Source organism: Coregonus lavaretus (genome assembly GCF_964263955.1).
Source record: "Coregonus lavaretus genome assembly, chromosome: 2".
Taxonomy (NCBI): domain Eukaryota; kingdom Metazoa; phylum Chordata; class Actinopteri; order Salmoniformes; family Salmonidae; genus Coregonus; species Coregonus lavaretus.
The window spans coordinates 31,333,591-31,353,949 of record NC_139989.1 but is presented as its reverse complement, the minus strand read 5'-3'; the positions used below and the strand labels follow the sequence as shown (position 1 = coordinate 31,353,949).

The 20,359-nt window shown below is 44.5% G+C and overlaps 1 protein-coding gene across 1 annotated transcript; it reads left to right on the top strand.

The window, feature by feature from the left end:
- Window positions 1-3,372: 3,372 nt before the first annotated feature.
- LOC311102299 (CDP-diacylglycerol--inositol 3-phosphatidyltransferase-like) lies at window positions 3,373-19,667 on the top strand. Its single transcript, XM_084143601.1, has 6 exons — window positions 3,373-3,581; window positions 4,402-4,536; window positions 13,738-13,891; window positions 14,730-14,811; window positions 17,175-17,256; window positions 17,559-19,667. Exons 1-6 carry the CDS (start codon window positions 3,539-3,541, stop codon window positions 17,702-17,704), a joined length of 642 nt encoding a protein of 213 aa, XP_083999727.1. The 5' UTR covers window positions 3,373-3,538; the 3' UTR covers window positions 17,705-19,667.
- The last annotated feature ends 692 nt before the right edge of the window (window positions 19,668-20,359 follow it).

Below are 20,359 nucleotides of genomic sequence, written 5' to 3'. Positions count from 1 at the left end.
AGCTTAAATTGTGCAATTATGTATTGGCCTAATTGCCTTGAATAGCCTTTTGTGTGTAACTTTGCACGGTTAATTCTATTTCCATTTCTCTTTCCTCCTAGAAACCACACACCCTGTTGAAAAAGTACCCAAAGTGAACCGGAGTGTGTAGTGGTGCCTGGAGAAGTGGGTATACTCTAATTTTGCACAAGGAAAAATCCAAACTGCCCGCCCGGCAAAAGGAAAGCCGCCCTGTGTGAAATATTCTGAGAAACAGTGACATACACTCTGATATTGGTCTTTCACAGTCAGGCCAACCCAAGCTGTGCTGTGCAGTAGGCTAATTTTAGGCCTACTATTAAACTGATAAACTGAGTTAGAAATTCACAGGTTTCAGATTTTCCCCAATTTTTCAGGTTTTCGTTCTCAAAGTCATGCTTTATTTTAAGAGAAAAACAACAACATTGTACAGTGCATTCGGAAAGTATTCAGACCCCTTGACTTTTTCCACATTTTGTTACATTACAGGTTTATTCTAAAATGGATTAAATAAATAATGTCCCTCATCAATCTACACACAATACCCCATAATGACAAAGCGAAAACAGGTCTTTAGAAATGTTTGCACATTTATAAAAATAAATGGAAATACCTTAGTTACATAAGTATTCAGACACTTTGCTATGAGATTCGAAATTGAGCTCAGGTGCATCCTGTTTCCATTGATCATCCTTGAGATGTTTCTACAACTTGATTTGAGTCCACCTGTGGTAAATTCAATTGACTGGACATGATTTGGAAAGGCACACACTTGTCTATATAAGGTTCCACAATTGACAGTGCATGTCAGAGCAAAAACCAAGCCATGAGGTCGAAGGAATTGTCTGCAAAACAGCTCCGAGACAGGATTGTGTCGAGGCACAGATCTGGGGAAGGATACCAAAACATTTCTGCAGCATTGAAGGTCCCCAAGAACACAGTGGCCTCCACCATTCTTAAATGGAAGAAGTCTGGAACCACCAAGACTCTTCCTAGAGCTGGCTGCCTGGCCAAACTGAGCAATCGGTGGAGAAGGGCCTTGGTCAGGGAGGTGACCAAGAACCCAATGGTCATTCTGACAGAGCTCCAGAGTTCCTCTGTGGAGATGGGAGAAACTTCCAGAAGGACAACCATCTCTGTAGCACTCCACCAATCAGGCCTTTATGGTAGAAGAGCCAGACGGAAGCCACTTCTCAGTAAAAGGAACATGACAGCTCACTTCGAGTTTGCCAAAAGGCACCTAAAGGACTCTGACCATGAGAAACAAGATTCTCTGGTCTGCTGAAACCAAGATTGAACTCTTTGGCCTGAACGCCAAGTGTCACGTCTGGAGGAAACCTGGCACCATCCCTACGGTGAAGCATGGTGGTGGCAGCATCATGCTGTGGGTATGTTTTTCAACGGCAGGGACTGGGAGACTAGTCAGAAGTGAGGGAAAGATGAACAGAGCAAAGTACAGAGAGATCCTTGATGAAAACCTGCTCCAGAGTGCTCAGGACTTCAGACTGGGGCGAAGGTTCACCTTCCAACAGGACACCGACCCTAAGCACACAGCCAAGACAACACTGTAGTGGTTTCGGGACAAGTCTCTGAATGTTCTGGAGTGGCCCAGCCTGAGCCCGGACTTGAACCCGATTGAACATCTCTGGAGAGACCTGAAAATAGCTGTGCAGTGACGCTCCCCATCCAACCTGGCAGAGCTTGAGAGGATCTGCAGAGAAGAATGGGAGAAACTCTCCAAATACAGGTGTGCCAAGCTTGTAGTGTCATATCCAAGAAGACTCGAGGCTGTAATTGCTGCCAAAGGTGCTTCAACAAAGTGCTGAGTAAAGGATCTGAATACTTATGTAAATGTGATATTTCCGATATTATTATTATTTATTTTTAAACCTGTTTTTGCTTTGTAATTATGGGGTATTGTGTGTAGTCCATAACAATGCTTAAACCACATCAGGAGACCACTTTTGAGCTCTGGGAAAAATCTAAGACATTTTGTGCAGGCACTATTGTTTGCTAAATAAATGGCCACTGGATTGACGCAAATAATCATGATATTAGTACTTTGTAGCTAGTTAACATTTAATAGAGAAAGTTTTTTCTTTCCATCTACCAGAAGAATGTTATCATTAGCATCGCTATATTTTTTCTGTTCCAAGGCTGTTCCTTAATTGTTTGAAACCTGGACGTTTTACTTCTTATTATGAGGCATGTCTTACCTTGCTTCAAAGTAGCCTATAGCCAAAATCCAACCTTAGAAACATGGAGGCAATTATTTTTATAAAGACTTATTCATATGCGTTTCCTGTTCTATTGGTTGTCTTTCAACGTTATTTCATTGTCTAGCAGCCAAAGGCATTATCCTAATCATATTAGCAACCCATGATATTTGTTGAATCTTTAAATCCCCCTCTTTCTAACGGATATTTCCATCTCTGGCCATGAAACCGCTTGTATGTGCGGTGCGCATTTTAGAACTATGTTTTTCCCGCAAATTGCATTTTGGAACATTCACGCGTAGGCGTAGGCCTACTGCTGCGCCTAAAATGTGAAGAAATTATCATTTATATACATTTGAAAAGAAACATTCCGATCTGTTCCATCAGCCCTATTAATTGATACGGCATATACCTCCACTACACTACTTTGATTAAGTGAGTATAGGCAATGCCCACTGAAAAATAAGTGGGTATACGGTGTATACCCTCCACTACACCACTGGGAGTGTGTTTTGGTGACAATAAAACCCCTTTGCCCAGACATCCTTTGGCTCTGTTCTTGCCGGACATCCCTGTGGTCCTTCACATGTCCCTGAGTCAGTACATAGTGTTTAATAGAGGTCATCCAGATCCTTTCCGTTTTTACAACTAGTACAGTAATTGATTTCAGGCACAAGTGTACAGGCCACTGACAGACCAAATCGTATTATAGGCCAGGGGTATAGGGCCACACATTGTAGAGATTTACAAGAATCCTTTAAAGCCCTGAAATAGCCAAGAGTGTTAATTTGCTTACCTATTTTGACTGAGAACATGGTCATTGCCAGCTGTTATTTGCAGTGCAAATTGAGTTTGCAGTCATTTACCGTATGTACATGGATAATTCATACAGTAACAGCAAGTAGGACACTCATGCATGCATACGATGTGCCCTCATAAGCCAAAAATAGCTTGATTTCTTGTCCCCTGTCCTTGATGATGAAGACCGAAATAATGTCCCAAATGGTACCTTATTCCCTATTTAGTGCACTACTTTTGACCCAAGGCCCATAGCGCTCTGGTCAAATGTAGTGCACTATATAGGGGAATATGGTGCCATTTGGGATGATATACAATTAAAGGGGAGGTGCCTAGTTGTGCGTTTCACCGGAAGTCTGACGTCGCACAGTATTCTGTCAGAAAAAAATTATCTACATTCGAACAAATCAGAAGGGTAGCTAAAGCTACACGAGTGGAATAAGACAAATATTGTCGTTTGTCGAAAATACGTTAACCTCTATCGAAAACCCCTGAAGACCACTGTAATGGCCGAGGAAAACATATTCCTTTTCGTTCCGAATTTGATCGGTGAGTTTCTGTTCACATGGATGGTTCCAATTAAATGAAAACTGTCTAAAATGTACTAGATTACTTTAGCAAATTAGCAGCTAGCTAGCTACAGTAGGTGTAATCAGCCTAGTCAATCGTAGTATAATTTTGTCTGTCTGTTTTGATAATAGCCAGTATTGCCATCATGAATTGAATTGGCTATTATATTCACGATACAAGTAGCTATATAGAGATGACTAGTAGTGTAGTGAGGGAGCCAGTGCCAGCCACCTGTATCATCATAAGGATTGTATTGGGTGCCAGACCAGGGTAGGTTAAATACTATTTTAATTCATTTCAAATACTTTATCTGGGCTTGATTGAGCTTGACTGGCAAAATGGAACCAAAAGTTGGAAAAGTAAACATCTCGCCCCTCTGGCACGCAAGGAAAACAAGCGCTAAAACGCGATTTAAAATATATAATTTAAACCCAAATCGGATGGGGGCCTCTACATATCAGTCCTGTCAGGTCTAGGCTTCTTATGACTCATATTACTATCTTAGGATGGGAATGTTTTCTGTAGAGCTTCCAGAAATTCTTTAAGATTATGTAGCTTTCTAGAATGCCTGGAGACCTTTTCTCAGAGAGGGCGAAGGCATCTCTTGAAAGGTCTCTTGTCTAGCTATGGCTCAGTGTGTTGTCACATTGGGCTTGCGAAATCAAGCCATCTGAAAAGTATGTTTTTATCACCACCACCTCTCTTCACCCATCCCTTGGCCCTCCTCTCCTTTCCCCTCCTCTCTCCCATCTCCCCCTCTTCTCTCCTCTCTCTCATCCGATCCTATCCTCTCTGTTAGGCTATGCCCGCATCGTGCTGGCTCTGCTTGCCTTCTACCTGATGCCATGCTGTCCAGTACCAGCTGTGTTCTTCTACCTGCTCAGTGCCCTCCTGGATGCCTTTGATGGGCACGCCGCCCGCGCCCTCAACCAAGGTACCACTATTACTACAATTCATATGTCGTTTTTACCCTGTGATAGATTCAACCCATGATAGATTTATTCAGAATCTCTGGTCTCAGAGTCGGAGGTATTGAGCGTTGTGCTAATATCAAAAATACTTATAAGGGTGCTGTCCACTAAAGGTAAATAATGATTAGGCTACCTGATGAAATGATAAGGACGGGCTGCGCTCCATGTTATCCATAATATTTTTTTACAAAAAAAATTATAATTACAGAAATTAGAAATGTGGAAATTGGTCATCACAGGGAAGATGGATCGTGTGTGTTCGTGCGTGTCGAGCCTGTCTGTGTGCACAAGCAGCTAATCCCTACCTAGGTCCATATCAAAAAGTCACCATGACATGAGACAGGAGAACACTTTTTTCCAACAAACTTAGTATTAGGTGGGTACAATGAAAGTTCCATGTTGGATTGTAAAAGCGTCCATATTGTTCTGGATGTCTGTGAAGTACGTCTTAGCCCCGTTGATGTCGTTGTTTGTTGTGAAAATTGGCGACCAAAATCCTTTACTTGACAGTACTTCAGATCACGGCTATGAAAATCAACAGAATTACTACTCCACTTATTCTGCTCTATGTATTGAACCCAGCAGTAAGTACCAATCATAGTCGACTCAACATCCAAATGGAGTTTAGATTCCAGGTAGACCTTGTACTCCATCAGCTTCTGTGGATCCTTACATTTACATTTACATTTACGTCATTTAGCAGACGCTCTTATCCAGAGCGACTTACAAATTGGTGCATTCACCCTATAGCCAGTGGGATAACCACTTTACAATACTTTTTTTTTTTTTTTTTTGGGGGGGGGGGGGGGGTAGAAGGATTACTTTAACCTATCCCAGGTATTCCTTAAAGAGGTGGGGTTTCAAATGTCTCCGGAAGGTGGTGAGTGACTCCGCAGTCCTGGCGTCGTGAGGGAGCTTGTTCCACCATTGGGGTGCCAGAGCAGCGAACAGTTTTGACTGGGCTGAGCGGGAACTATGCTTCCGCAGAGGAAGGGGAGCCAGCAGGCCAGAGGTGGATGAACGCAATGCCCTCGTTTGGGTGTAGGGACTGATCAGAGCCTGAAGGTACGGAGGTGCCGTTCCCCTCACTGCTCCATAGGCAAGCACCATGGTCTTGTAACGGATGCGAGCTTCAACTGGAAGCCAGTGGAGTGTGCGGAGGAGGGGGGTGACGTGAGAGAACTTGGGAAGGTTGAACACCAGACGGGCTGCGACATTCTGGATGAGTTGTAGGGGTTTAATGGCACAGGCAGGGAGCCCAGCCAACAGCGAGTTGCAGTAATCCAGACGGGAGATGACAAGTGCCTGGATTAGGACCTGTGCCGCTTCCTGTGTAAGGCAGGGTCGTACTCTCCGAATGTTGTAGAGCATGAACCTGCAGGATCGGGTCACCGCCTTGATGTTAGCGGAGAACGACAGGGTGTTGTCCAGGGTCACGCCAAGGCTCTTCGCACTCTGGGAGGAGGACACAACGGAGTTGTCAACCGTGATGGCGAGATCATGGAACGGGCAGTCCTTCCCCGGGAGGAAGAGCAGCTCCGTCTTGCCAGGGTTCAGCTTGAGGTGGTGATCCGTCATCCATACTGATATGTCTGCCAGACATGCAGAGATGTGATTCGCCACCTGGTTATCAGAAGGGGGAAAGGAGAAGATTAGTTGTGTATCGTCAGCGTAGCAATGATAGGAGAGGACATGTGAGGATATGACAGAGCCAAGTGACTTGGTGTATAGGGAGAAAAGGAGAGGGCCTAGAACTGAGCCCTGGGGGACACCAGTGGTGAGAGCACGTGGTGCGGAGACAGCTTCTCGCCACGCCACTTGGTAGGAGCGACCGGTCAGGTAGGACGCAATCCAGGAGTGAGCCGCGCCGGAGATGCCCAGCTCGGAGAGGGTGGAGAGGAGGATCTGATGGTTCACAGTATCAAAGGCAGCAGACAGGTCTAGAAGGACAAGAGCAGAGGAGAGAGAGTTAGCTTTAGCAGTGCGGAGAGCCTCCGTGACACAGAGAAGAGCAGTCTCAGTTGAATGACCAGTCCTGAAACCTGACTGGTTTGGATCAAGAAGATCATTCTGAGAGAGATAGCAAGAGAGTTGGCTAAAGACGGCACGCTCAATAGTTTTGGAAAGAAAAGAAAGAAGGGATACTGGTCTGTAGTTGTTGACATCAGTGGGATCGAGTGTTGGTTTTTTGAGAAGGGGTGCAACTCTCGCTCTCTTGAAGACGGAAGGGACATAGCCAGCGGTCAAGGATGAGTTGATCAGCGAGGTGAGGTAGGGGAGAAGGTCACCGGAGATGGTCTGGAGAAGAGAGGAGGGGATGGGGTCAAGCGGGCAGGTTGTTGGGCGGCCTGCAGTCACTAGTCGCAAGATTTTATCTGGAGAGAGAGGGGAGAAAGAAGTCAAAGCATAGGGTAGGGCAGTGAGAGCAGGACCAGCAGTGTCATTAGACTTAACAAACGAGGATCGGATGTCGTCAACCTTCTTTTCAAAGTGGTTGACGAAGTCAGCCACAGAGAGGGAGGAGGGGGGGGGGGGAGGATTCAGCAGTGAGGAGAATGTGGCAAAGAGCTTCCTAGGGTTAGAGGCAGATGCTTGGAATTTAGAGTGGTAGAAAGTGGCCTTAGCAGCAGAAACAGATGAAGAAAATGTAGAGGAGGGAGTGAAAAGATGCCAGGTCGGCAGGGAGTTTAGTTTTCTTCCATTTCCGCTCAGCTGCCCGGAGCTCTGTTCTGTGAGCTCGCAATGAGTCATCAAGCCACAGAGCTGGAGGGGAGGACCGAGCCGGCCGGGAGGATAGGGGACACAGGGAGTCAAAGGATGCAGAAAGGGAGGAGAGGAGGGTTGAGGAGGCAGAATCAGGAGATTGGAGGGAGAAGGATTGAGCAGAGGGAAGAGATGATAGGATGGAAGAGGAGAGAGTAGTGGGAGAGAGAGAGCGAAGGTTGCGGCGGCGCGTTACCATCTGTGTAGGGGCAGAGTGAGTAGTGTTGGAGGAGAGCGAGAGAGAAAAGGATACAAAGTAGTGGTCGGAGACATGGAGGGGAGTTGCAGTGAGGTTAGTAGAAGAGCAACATCTAGTAAAGATGAAGTCAAGCGTATTGCCTGCCTTGTGAGTAGGGGGGGACGGTGAGAGGGTGAGGTCAAAAGAGGAGAGGAGTGGAAAGAAGGAGGCAGAGAGAAATGAGTCAAATGTAGACGTAGGGAGGTTGAAATCCCCCAAAACTGTGAAGGGTGAGCCATCCTCAGGAAAGGAACTTATCAAGGCGTCAAGCTCATTGATGAACTCTCCAAGGGAACCTGGAGGGCGATAGATGACAAGGATATTAAGCTTAAATGGGCTAGTGACTGTGACAGCGTGGAATTCAAATGAGGAGATAGACAGATGGGTTAGGGGAAAAATTGAGAATGACCACTTGGGAGAGATGAGGATTCCTGTGCCACCACCCCTCTGACCAGATGCTCTCGGGGTATGCGAGAACACATGGTCAGACGAGGAGAGAGCAGTAGGAGTAGCAGTGTTTTCAGTGGTAATCCATGTTTCCGTCAGCGCCAGGAAGTCGAGGGACTGGAGGGTAGCATAGGCTGGGATGAAGTCAGCCTTGTTGGCAGCAGAACGGCAGTTCCAGAGGCTGCCTGAGACCTGGAACTCCAGGTGTGTGGTGCGTGCAGGGACCACCAGGTTAGAGAGGCAGCAGCCATGCGGTGTGAGGCGTTTGTGTAGCCTGTGCGGAGAGGAGAGAACAGGGATAGGCAGAGGCATAGTTGACAGGCTGTAGCAGATGGCTACAATAATGCAGAGGAGATCGAAATGAACTAAACATCTGGGAAAGGAGAGAGCAGGGCCTCCCTCACCAAAAAAATATAACTCTCCCAACTTCCACCTCAGAAACTATAATTGTTTCACTGAACCACCCGAATAAAACTCTCCCAACTTCCACTTTAGAAATTAGAATTGCTGTAAACTACAGCGGTTCAATGTTTCAAGGAATAGACTCAACTTACTTTATTCAGCTAGCTAACTATGACGCCATAGCTAACTAGCATGCTAGCATCCAATAACACACAGGTAGGTAGATGTCTACTTCGGCCCTGGCTCTGGCCGTCTTGTGGCCCGTCTCCAGTCAAGCCTGCTGGATCAGCATCTGGGAGTGGAAGGCAGCTCCGTTGACCCAGTGCATCATGGAGTGGGAGGACATCTTGTCGTCTCTTAGATATGGCATTCATTAGTGCGGTCAGGTTAAAGCTGAGCTGAGCTGACCCTCCACACGCTTGGTGTTCTCAAGGAGGAGCAGCTTGGTCTCCAGATCCATCTGCACAAGCTTCAGATACTCATCCATCCAGTTTCGCACCGCCGAGGCCTTCTCCTCGGCAAACACCGGACGCAGCATGTCCCCCGTGTCCAACGGTACCTCCTTGTTGGCTATGAGGATCACCTCTAATACCTTGAAGATGACCAGGGCTATCTGCCCCACGGCCGGCATACTGGTCAAGCCCCCCAGAGCAATGCTCAGCCTCTCCACATAGACGGAGGGCCTGGTCGGCAACATGCTCCATCATACTGGAGGAGCGGTCCTGGAGGACTGCAGTGGAGTTCAGCCCAGAGTAGTGGGTGCTGTTGATGCTCACTTCAGGTAGACCCTTGTCATATAGGGCCCTCTTGTACAGTTTGGACCACATCTTGCCCGGAGTATGACAGTCCCTGCCCCATTCCCACAGCTGTTGAACTCAAGTCTAAATCTGTGTCCGGCTTTCAGGCAATCCTGGAGAATAACAGCTAGAACGTTTCTCTCTCCTGTGTCAATTCTATTCTGTTATAAAGTAATGGCATGGTCATGAACCGGAGCTCATTAGCTGCACAAATTTCAATATTGGAGGTTGAAAGTCCTTGTCTGATGCTGATGTATCTGTTGTGTATTGGCTAAAATACTTGCTGGTTGCAACTGTAAGGTTTCATAATACTGGTAAGGAATAGGTCCAAAAGAAAAGGAAAAGCTGCACACTAGTCGTTTGATGCAATAATTTATTCATCAACGTTTCGACAGCTAAGCTGTCTTAATCAGGGTTTCATGTCAAACACTGCAGGTCACAAGCAGGTTTCCATTGGACACTTGCAGGTGTTTGTAATCACGGCTATGGCAGCAGATGATAGGCCTGTCGTTGATCAATTTCCAATTATCAACAATATATATAAAAAAAGGCATAAATGGATATCAAACGATCTTGTGAGTGTTTTAAACATGCATGAAACAGGAGTATGAAAGCGAAGGTATGTCAGAATAGACAGAGTGGAAAGGTGAAAGTCTATCTATATTTATCTTAGTGACAAGTGGGACCCTCCAGTGGTCTGCAGCCGACAGACATAAGGTTGGGCAGTATCCAGAATTGCATACAGTCATACCGTTTCTGTACCATACCGGGGTATACGGTATTTTACACACAAAACTATTTAGGCAACAGGGACCTTGATCCAGGTGTGGATTGAATGTCTCTGCTGTAACGATGAAGCTTGGTCTTGACATTTAGCCACTTAAGAAAGGAAGCAAACCAAATGCATAGCTGGATATAATTTATTTGACACATCTTAGATTTCTTATAGTTATACTTATTGTTATAAGCAGTGGCGTAGCACGCACCCCCGCAGCTCCCGTTGAAGTCGGAAGTTTACATACACTTAGGTTGGTTTCATTAAAACTCGCTTTTCAACCACTCCACAAATTTCTTTTTAACAAACTATAGTTTTGGCAAGTCGGTTAGGACATCTACTTTGTGCATGACAAGTAAATTTTCCAACAATTGTTTACAGACAGATTATTTCACTTACAATTCACTGTATCACAATTCCAGTGGGTCAGAAGTTTACATATACTAACTTGACTATGCCTTTAAACAGCTTGGAAAATTCCAGGAAATGATGTAATGACTTTAGAAGCTTCTGATAGGCTAATTGACATAATTTGAGTCAATTGGAGGTGTACCTGTGGATGTATTTCAAGGCCTACCTTCAAACTCAGTGCCTCTTTGCTTGACATCATGGGAAAATCAAAAGACCTCAGAAAAAAAATGGTAGACCTCCACAAGTCTGGTTCATCCTTGGGAGCAATTTCCAAACGCCTGAAGGTACCACGTTCATCTGTACAAACAAAAGTACGCAAGTATAAACACCATGGGACCACGCAGCCGTCATACCGCTCAGGAAGGAAACGCGTTCTGTCTCCTAGAGATGAACGTACTTTGGAGCGAAAAGTGCAAATCAATCCCAGAACAACAGCAAAGGACCTTGTGAAGATGCTGGAGGAAACAGATACAAAAGTATCTATATCCACAGTAAAACAAGTCCTATATCGACATAACCTGAAAAGCTGCTCAGCAAGGAAGAAGCCAATGCTCCAAAACCGCCACAGAGAAGTCAGACTACGGTTTGCAACTGCACATGGGGACAAAGATTGTACTTTTTGGAGAAATGTCCTCTGGTCTGATGAAACAAAAATATAACTATTTGGCCATAATGACCATCGTTATGTTTGGAGGAAAAAGGGGGTGCCTTGCAAGCCGAAGAACACCATCCCAACCGTGAAGCACAGGGGTGGCAGCATCATGCTGTGGGGGAGCTTTGCTGCAGGAGGGACTGGTGCATTTCACAAAATAGATGGCATCACGAGGAAGGAAAATTATGTGGATATTTTGAAGCAACATCTCAAGACATCAGTCAGGAAGTTAAAGCTTGGTTGCAAATGGGTCTTCCAAACGGACAATGACCCCAAGTTGTGGCAAAATGGCTTAAGGACAACAAAGTCAAGGTATTGGAGTGGCCATCACAAAGCCCTGAACTCAATTCTATAGGAAATTTGTGGGCAGAACTGAAAAAGTGTGTGCGAGCAAGGAGGCCTACAAACCTGACTCGGTTACACCAGCTCTGTCAGGAGGAATGGGCCAAAATTCACCCAACTTATTGTGGGAAGCTTGTGGAAGGCTACCCGAAACGTTTCACCCAAGTTAAACAATTTAAAGGCAATGCTACCAAATACTAATTGAGTGAATGTACACTTCTGACCCACTGGGAATGTGATGAAAGAAATAAAAGCTGAAATAAGTCATTCTCTCTACTATTATTCTGACATTTCACGTTCTTAAAATAAAGTGGTGATCCTAACTGACCTAAGACAGGGAATTTTTACTAGGATTAAATGTCAGGAATTGTGAAAAACTGAGTTTAAATGTATTTGGCTAAGGTGTATGTAAACTTCAACTGTATACAGTGTGGGGAAAAAAGTATTTTATCCCCTGCTGATTTTGTACGTTTGCCCACTGACAAAGACATGATCTGTCTATAATTTTTAATGGTAGGTTTATTTGAACAGTGAGAGACAGAATAACAACAAAAAAATCCAGAAAAAAAACGCATGTCAAAAATGTTATAAATTGATTTGCATTTTAATGAGGGAAATAAGTATTTGACCCCTCTACAAAACATGACTTAGTACTTGGTGGCAAAACCCTTGTTGGCAATCACAGAGGTCAGACGTTTCTTGTAGTTGTCCACCAGGTTTGCACACATCTCAGGAGGGATTTTGTCCCACTCCTCTTTGCAGATCTTCTCCAAGTCATTAAGGTTTCGAGCCTGACGTTTGGCAACTCGAACCTTCAGCTCCCTCCACAGATTTTCTATGGGATTAAGGTCTGGAGACTGGCTACGCCACTCCAGGACCTTAATGTGCTTCTTCTTGAGCCACTCCTTTGTTGCCTTGGCCGTGTGTTTTGGGTCATTGTCATGCTGGAATACCCATCCACAACCCATTTTCAATGCCCTGGCTGAGGGAAGGAGGTTCTCACCCAAGATTTGACGATACATGGCCCCGTCCATCGTCCCTTTGATGCGGTGAAGTTGTCCTGTCCCCTTAGCAGAAAAACACCCCCAAAGCATAATGTTTCCACCTCTATGTTTGACGGTGGGGATGGTGTTCTTGGGGTCATAGGGAGCATTCCTCCTCCTCCAAACACGGCGAGTTGAGTTGATGCCAAAGAGCTCGATTTTGGTCTCATCTGACCACAACACTTTCACCCAGTTCTCCTCTGAATCATTCAGATGTTCATTGGCAAACTTCAGATGGGCCTGTATATGTGCTTTCTTGAGCAGGGGGACCTAGCGGGCGCTGCAGGATTTCAGTCCTTCACGGCGTAGTGTGTTACCAATTGTTTTATTGGTGACTATGGTCCTAGTTGCCTTGAGATCATTGACAAGATCCTCCCGTGTAGTTCTGGGCTGATTCCTCAACGTTCTCATGATCATTGCAACTCCGAGGTGAGATCTTGCATGGAGCCCCAGGCCGAGGGAGATTGACAGTTCTTTTGTGTTTCTTCCATATGTGAATAATCGCACCAACTGTTGTCACCTTCTCACCAAGCTGCTTGGCGATGGTCTTGTAGCCCATTCCAGCCTTGTGTAGGTCTACAATCTTGTCCCTGACATCCTTGGAGAGCTCTTTGGTCTTGGCCATGGTGGAGAGTTTGGAATCTAATTAATTGATTGCTTCTGTCGACAGGTGTCTTTTATACAGGTAACAAACTGAGATTAGGAGCACTCCCTTGTGCTCCTAATCTCAGCTCGTTACCTGTATAAAAGACACCTGGGAGCCAGAAATCTTTCTGATTGAGAGGGGGTCAAATACTTATTTCCCTCATTTAAAATGCAAATCAATTTATAACATTTTTGACATGCGTTTTTCTGGATTTCTTTGTTGTTATTCTGTCTCTCACTGTTCAAATAAACCTACCATTAAAATTATAGACTGATAATTTCTTTGTCAGTGGGCAAACGTAAAAAATTCCAGTATACGGTCTTAAAGGTACATCACCCAAGCCTAGACAGACATATTGAATACTGTATCGTGATGAATTTAGGAGTCTATGGATTGGGAGTAAAAGGATTGTGTTCTCGCTGTCATTGGTAAAACACACAGCAGGACATCACATTTTCCATACACTGAGTCGTACAGTTTGCAAATGTCTAAGCTATTTGGAGCTTCGCCAGCCAGTGGTTAAAGGTCCTGCACAGTGTTCTCTAATTCCTTTTCACATAATTTGCAGAAATAAATTTGGGTAATAATTTGTATAAATATATTTACTATACACAAATAACCTCTCCCTATCTCTCCCCTGTCCTGTAGGCACTAAGTTTGGTGCGATGTTGGACATGTTGACAGACCGCTGTGCCACCATGTGTCTCCTGGTCAACCTAGCTCTGCTTTACCCCTCCTACACCTTCCTCTTCCAGATCAGCATGAGCCTGGACATCTCCAGCCACTGGCTGCACCTGCACAGGTACATAACATAAGAGCCTAGGAGAACCATGAACTGTACATTACATACGATTTACACAAATTATAATGGATTCAGTGAATGTTTGTGTCCATTAAGTGTCTGTTTTTTTCGCCGATTTCTTTGAGTTCTATTGGGGCTCCTCACCCCTTTCACAGCCAAGTGTGTATAATTCGTTGATGTACATCCATCAGATGTATCTAGGTCAGTGTGGCTAACAGGCATTGGGTGCATCTCAATCCTCTCCTTCATTTGCACTGATTTGAAAGGAATGGACACGTGACAGCAGATTCCCAGTAGTAGGCACCCACAAATTGCTTTAGCGTGTGTTTTTTTTTTCAATGTGGATGGAGAAAAGGCTGTTTTTAGACTACTGAGATGCACCCAGGGGCATCACATGCATGTGTAATGGTGATGACACTGGTGGTGTAATGTCCTTGTACTGAATTAAAGGTTAAACCTCTCTCCCTCTCATTCTGTCTCTCCCTCGCTCCTTCTCTCTCTCACGTTCTCTCTCTCTCTCTCTCTCTCTCTCTCGTTCTCTCTCTCTCTCTCTCTCTCTCTCGTTCTCTCTCTCTCGTTCTCTCTCTCTCGTTCTCTCGTTCTCTCTCTCTCGTTCTCTCTCTCGTTCTCGTTCTCTCGTTCTCTCTCTCTCTCTCTCTCTCTCTCTCTCTCTCTCTCTCTCTCTCTCTCTCTCTCTCTCTCTCTCTCTCTCTCTCTCTCTCTCTCTCTCTCTCTCTCTCTCTCTCTCTCTCTCTCTCTCTCTCTCTCTCTCTCTCTCTCTCTCTCTCTCTCTCTCTCTCTCTCTCTCTCTCTCTCTCTCTCTCTCTCTCTCTCTCAGCTCAATGATGAAGGGATCCACCAGCCACAAGGCCATTGATCTATCTGGAAACCCCATCCTTCGCCTCTACTACACTTCCCGGGTAAGAAATACAGTCACAAACACACCAACATGGTAATACACACACACACACCAACAAAAACACTCTTCCTTTTGCACTTTACATTAACATTTCAGTCATTTAGCAGATGCTCGTATCCAGAGTGACTTACAGGAGCAATTTGGGTTAAGTGTCTTGCTCGAGGACACATCAACAGATTTTTCACCTAGTCAGCTCGGGGATTGGAACCAGTTACTGGCCAAATGCTCTTAACCGCTAGCGTGCGCCCATGCACACATGCTTATTACATACTTTCTCTATCACACACACGCCAACAGGCTGATCTACAGTTGAAGTCGGATGTTTACATACACTTAGGTTGGAGTCATTAAAACTCACTTTTCAACCACTCCACAAATTTCTTGTTAACAAACTATAGTTTTGGCAAGTCGGTTAGGACATCTACTTTGTGCATGACACAAGTAATTTTTCCAACAATTGTTTACAGACAGATCATTTCACTTACAATTCACTGTATCACAATTCCAGTGGGTCAGAAGTTTACATACACTAAGTTGACTGTGCCTTTAAACAGCTTGGAAAATTCCAGAAAATGATGTCATGGCTTTAGAAGCTTCTGATAGGCTAATTGACATCATTTGAGTCAATTGGAGGTGTAGCTGTGGATGTATTTCAAGGCCTACCTTCAAACTCAGTGCCTCTTTGCTTGACATCATGGGAAAATCAAAAGAAATCAGCCAAGACCTCAGACACCTCTACGCAGACGACACCATTTTGTATACATCTGGCCCTTCATTGGACACTGTGTTAACAAACCTCCAAAAGAGCTTCAATGCCATACAAAACTCATTCCGTAGCCTCCAACTGCTCTTAAACGCTAGTAAAACTAAATGCATGCTCTTCAATCGAACACTGCTTGCACCCGCCCGCCCGACTTGAATCACTACTCTCGGCGGGTCTGACTTAGAATATGTGGACAACTACAAATACCTAGGTGTCTGGTTAGACCGTAAACTCTCCTTCCAGACTCACATTAAGCATCGCCAATCCAAAGTTAAATCTAGAATCGGCTTCCTATTTCGCAACAAAGCCTCCTTCACTCATGCTGCCTTTGCTTGACATCATGGGAAAATCTAAAGAAATCAGCCAAGACCTCAGAAAATAAATTGTAGACCTCCACAAGTCTGGTTCATCCTTGGGAGCAATTTGCAAACACCTGATGGTACGATGTTCATCTGTACAAACAATAGTACGCAAGTATAAACACCATGGGACCATGCAGCCGCCATACCGCTCAGGAAGGAGACGCGTTCTGTCTCCTAGAGATGAACGTACTTTGGTGCGAAAAGTGCAAATCAATCCCAGAACAACAGCAAAGGACCTTGTGAAGATGCTGGAGGAAACAGATACAAAAGTATATATATCCACAGTAAAACGAGTCATATATTGACATAACCTGAAAATCCGCTCAGCAAGGAACAAGCCACTGCTCCAAAATCGCCATAAAAAAAGCCAGACTACGGTTTGCAACTGCACATGGGGACAAAGATCGTACTTTTTGGAGAAATGTCCGCTGGTCTGATGAAACAAAAATAGAACTGTTTGGCCATAATGACCATCGTTATGTTTGGAGGAAAAAGGGGGATGCTTGCAAGCCGAAGAACACCATCCCAACCGTGAAGCATGGGGGTGGCAGCATCATGCTGTGGGGGTGCTTTGCTGCAGGAGAGACTGGTGCACTTCACAAAATAGATGGCATCATGAGGAAGGAAAATTATGTGGATATATTGAAGCAGCATCTCAAGACATCAGTCAGGAAGTTAAAGCTTGGTCGCAAATGGGTCTTCCAAATGGACAATGACCCCAAGCATACTTCCAAAGTTGTGGCAAAATGGCTTAAGTCAAGGTATTGGAGTGGCCATCACAAAGCCCTGACCTCAATCCTATAGAACATTTGTGGGCAGAACTGAAAAAGCGTGTGCGAGCAAGGAGGCTTACAAACCTGACTCAGTTACACCTGCTCTGTCAGGAGGAATGGGCCAAAATTCACCCAATTTATTGTGGGAAGCTTGTGGAAGGCTACCCGAAACGTTTCACCCAAGTTAAACAATTTAAAGGCAATGCTACCAAATACTAATTGAGTGTATGTTAACTTCTGACCCACTGGGAATGTGATGAATGAAATAAAAGCTGAAATAAATCATTCTCTCTACTATTATTCTGACATTTCACATTCTTAAAATAAAATGCTGATCCTAACTGACCTAAGACAGGGAATTCTTACTAGGACTAAATGTCAGGAATTGTGAAAAATTGAGTTTAAATGTATTTGGCTAAGGTGTATGTAAACTTCTGACTTCAACTGTAACTGCTGTCTTCCATAGCCGGTGCTGTTTGTCATGTGTATGGGGAACGAGCTCTTCTTCTGCCTGCTCTACGTCTCCTACTACATTGAGGAACCCAATGGTGAGTCTCTTCACTCTACTCTCCCCCCCCCCCTTCTTTTCTTAGTTTCTCCCGCTCTCTTTTCTCCCTTTGCATATCCTTCATTCTCCTTTCTCTCCCGCTCTTCAAATCTCTCTCAATCTCCCTCTGTAATATCCCTCCCTTCTTTCCTCTGTCTAAATACGTTGGCTTATATTCACTCACAAAAGCATAGTAATCCTATGCTAAATAGCTGATCTGTACAGCGGGGCCTACGCATTAGGAAGGGGAAATGTGGAAACAATGGACTTCTTATTTTCTCTTCTCCCTCTCTCTCTCTCCAGTGTGGCTGCAGTGGCTGCTTGGTGTCTGTGCCGTGGTGTGTGTGCTGAAGTCTGCCATCAGCGTTCTGCACCTGATCACCGCCTCCAGGAACATGGCTGCCATCGACATGTCCGACCGTGAGAGGGAGAGGAGCAAGGCCGAGTGAGAGAAGGAGAGGGGGGACCTCTTAATCCCTTGGTACGTGTGTAGATCTGAGAGGATGGGTGTAACAATTTGGTAGCAAATCCACCTTGTCCTCTGATAGGCTAGGTAGGGCTGTTGTCCTACGTTTACACCGACCCAATCCTCTCAGATCTACTTGAGTGCCTAGGGGCTAGAGGTCGAGTTAGGATTAGGCAAAGAAGAGGGAGAGAGAGAGGGTGTAGGAGGCTGTAGATGGGTGCATCTCAATAGTCTAAAATGGCTTCCTTTCCTCATGTCCTTTCCTTCCATCTGCACAGATCTGAAAACAAGGGATTGGTGAGAATAGTATAGTGGATGCCTACTAGTCAATACTGCTTACCCATCCAGTTCTCTCACATCAGACGAGAGAAAGGAAAGGAGAAGAGGAGAGGAAGCCACTTTAGACTATTGAGATGCACCCAAAAGTCTCAAATAACCCACTCTCTTAGTCACAGCACTGATAGCAAAGGACTTGAAATAGTGGGGAAATCATTGGAAAAAAACGTTAGGCAGGAGAGAATGAAATTAAGCAAGGAAATGTGGATATTTGAGAGGATTGGGACAAAGCCAGAAAGCAGAGTCAGAGTTGCTGTGTTTGTTGAATAGAGTTGAAGGAGAAGGTGCGGGAACAAATATTATTGTGTAATGTAGCCCAAAACACAGATGGAGGTTAAGAGGAATCAGGGGACCTTTTTAAAAAGCACACTGATGATGGCTATTTTAGTTAGAAGATTGTAGCAACTTAAACCTTCTGTTATGAATCCTACTAAGTGGTAACGTCCAAGCCACTATTATTGCTGTTCCTATTAATATTTAAATTATTGTGGTGGTTTTTATTATCTATCGCTATCATCAGTAATGATTTTGAAATAGTTGCACTAGAGATGTAGGGTCGCCATCAGTTCACTTGTTATTTTGACGATTGAGTCTTTACAGCTTGACTTTACCTTTTTGTTTCTATTATTACTTCTTTTTTTTACTGTGGTAATAGATCGAGGTAGAAGTTGCCCCGGCCACAGATCTAGGATCAGATTACCCAACAATACTCTTAACCTTGACCATCAGGAGGATAACATATCTGACCCTGAACCAGTGCTTAGTTGCAACCAGTGGCAGGGGCGCAACTTTCACTGGGGACGGGGTATGTCCCCCCCCCCACGTTCTGAAATTGCATTTTTGTCCCCCCCTAGTTTTATAATCGGTGTGCTATAGGACCATGCGGACGCCTCCAAGTGGTCGGGTAGGCTGTTTGGAGTGTTTAATAACAATATGAATGGAAAACGAAAGTTGCGCCCCTGGGTAATGGTGACTGTAGAGGTGGTGTTGGGCCTTTAGGTTGCAGTGATGATTGGATGGGGAAGACACACACACTTTCTTAGACGTGTGTGTGTGTGTGTGTGTGTGTGTGCATGCACTTGCCACACACACATACTCACGCACTTGCTTACAGACATGCATTCATATCTATTTGGCACATTCTTGAGCTCAAGTGAAGACCACCTGAGTATTGTGTTTTTATTGTTATTATGAATATTATTCAAAGAGCTTTTCTATCATCACTATGTGACCTTGTGTATTTATATACTGTGGCTGATCTGTTTATTGTCAACTACTAGAAACTATATTTGGAGTGTTGTGATGTAGCTATCAGCCAGATGGCATCAAAGATCCCTAGTTCATTTTAGTTCAACAACACGTTTGGGAGAATGTACTGTATAATTTTGATCATTTAAAAGGTGAGAGGGAGGAGTTAAAACACAAGCTGTGTAAGTCGTAAGATATATGATTATATATGAGAATTCATTGTGGGTGTCAGTGTAAGAACCGTAAGGTGTTCAGGTTTCATTTCCATGCAGTGCCTCCAGCTTGCAGACGTTGTGGAGAATTTATTTGTCAACGGTAATAGATGAAAAGGCAATAAAGACATCTTTGAACCAACCAGTTTACTCTCCTGTGCCAGGATCTTCAGTTATTTGCATGGCTTCTTGTTCTTGTACAGTGTCTTTTTTTATATTTATTTTTTAGGCATTTCGTAAAGAGAAACTTTACGAGGGAGAGCTAAAGGGCAGTGGGCCGGCGGACTCGCACCCATGCCGACTGGCACAAATGCGTGGCCACACCTTGTACAGTATCCATTGAGTTTCTACATAGTGCTGTCAAAGTAGAGGTCCAGAGTCGTTATTGTGCAATCCAGCGGCATGGGTTAATAGGAGGGACTTATCGAGATCCTATAAAAATATTCTAATTCCTTATTTTATGCTGTAGAATGATTAGGTCCGAGTTTCCCACTTGGAAAGTATCAGAATCAACCAATAGGAATTTATACGCTAAAAACGTATGCAGAATTTTACTCTTACTTCTGATGCTGCTTTCAAGACAACTTGTGTCATTAGCAACGTCGTCATTGTCCTCCACGGGAAATCTGGGAGAGGACTGTATATCTGTCTCCGTGCGTACAGTCGTGGTCAAAAGTTTTGAGAATGACACAAGTATTGGTCTTCACAAAGTTCGCTGCTTCAGTGTTATGAGATCTTTTTGTCAGATGTTACTATTACATTTACATTACATTTTAGTCATTTAGCAGACGCTCTTATCCAGAGCGACTTACAGTTAGTGAATACATATTTATTTTTTTATA

What these genes read in the sequence shown, in the direction of transcription:
- LOC311102299 (XM_084143601.1), top strand. Translation starts at nt 3,539, where the DNA reads ATGGCCGAGGAAAACATATTCCTTTTCGTTCCGAATTTGATCG. An exon ending in TTTCGTTCCGAATTTGATCG is followed by an intron (nt 3,582 to 4,401) that starts GTGAGTTTCTGT and finishes CCTCTCTGTTAG; the next exon opens with GCTATGCCCGCATCGTGCTG. An exon ending in CTACATTGAGGAACCCAATG is followed by an intron (nt 17,257 to 17,558) that starts GTGAGTCTCTTC and finishes CTCTCTCTCCAG; the next exon opens with TGTGGCTGCAGTGGCTGCTT.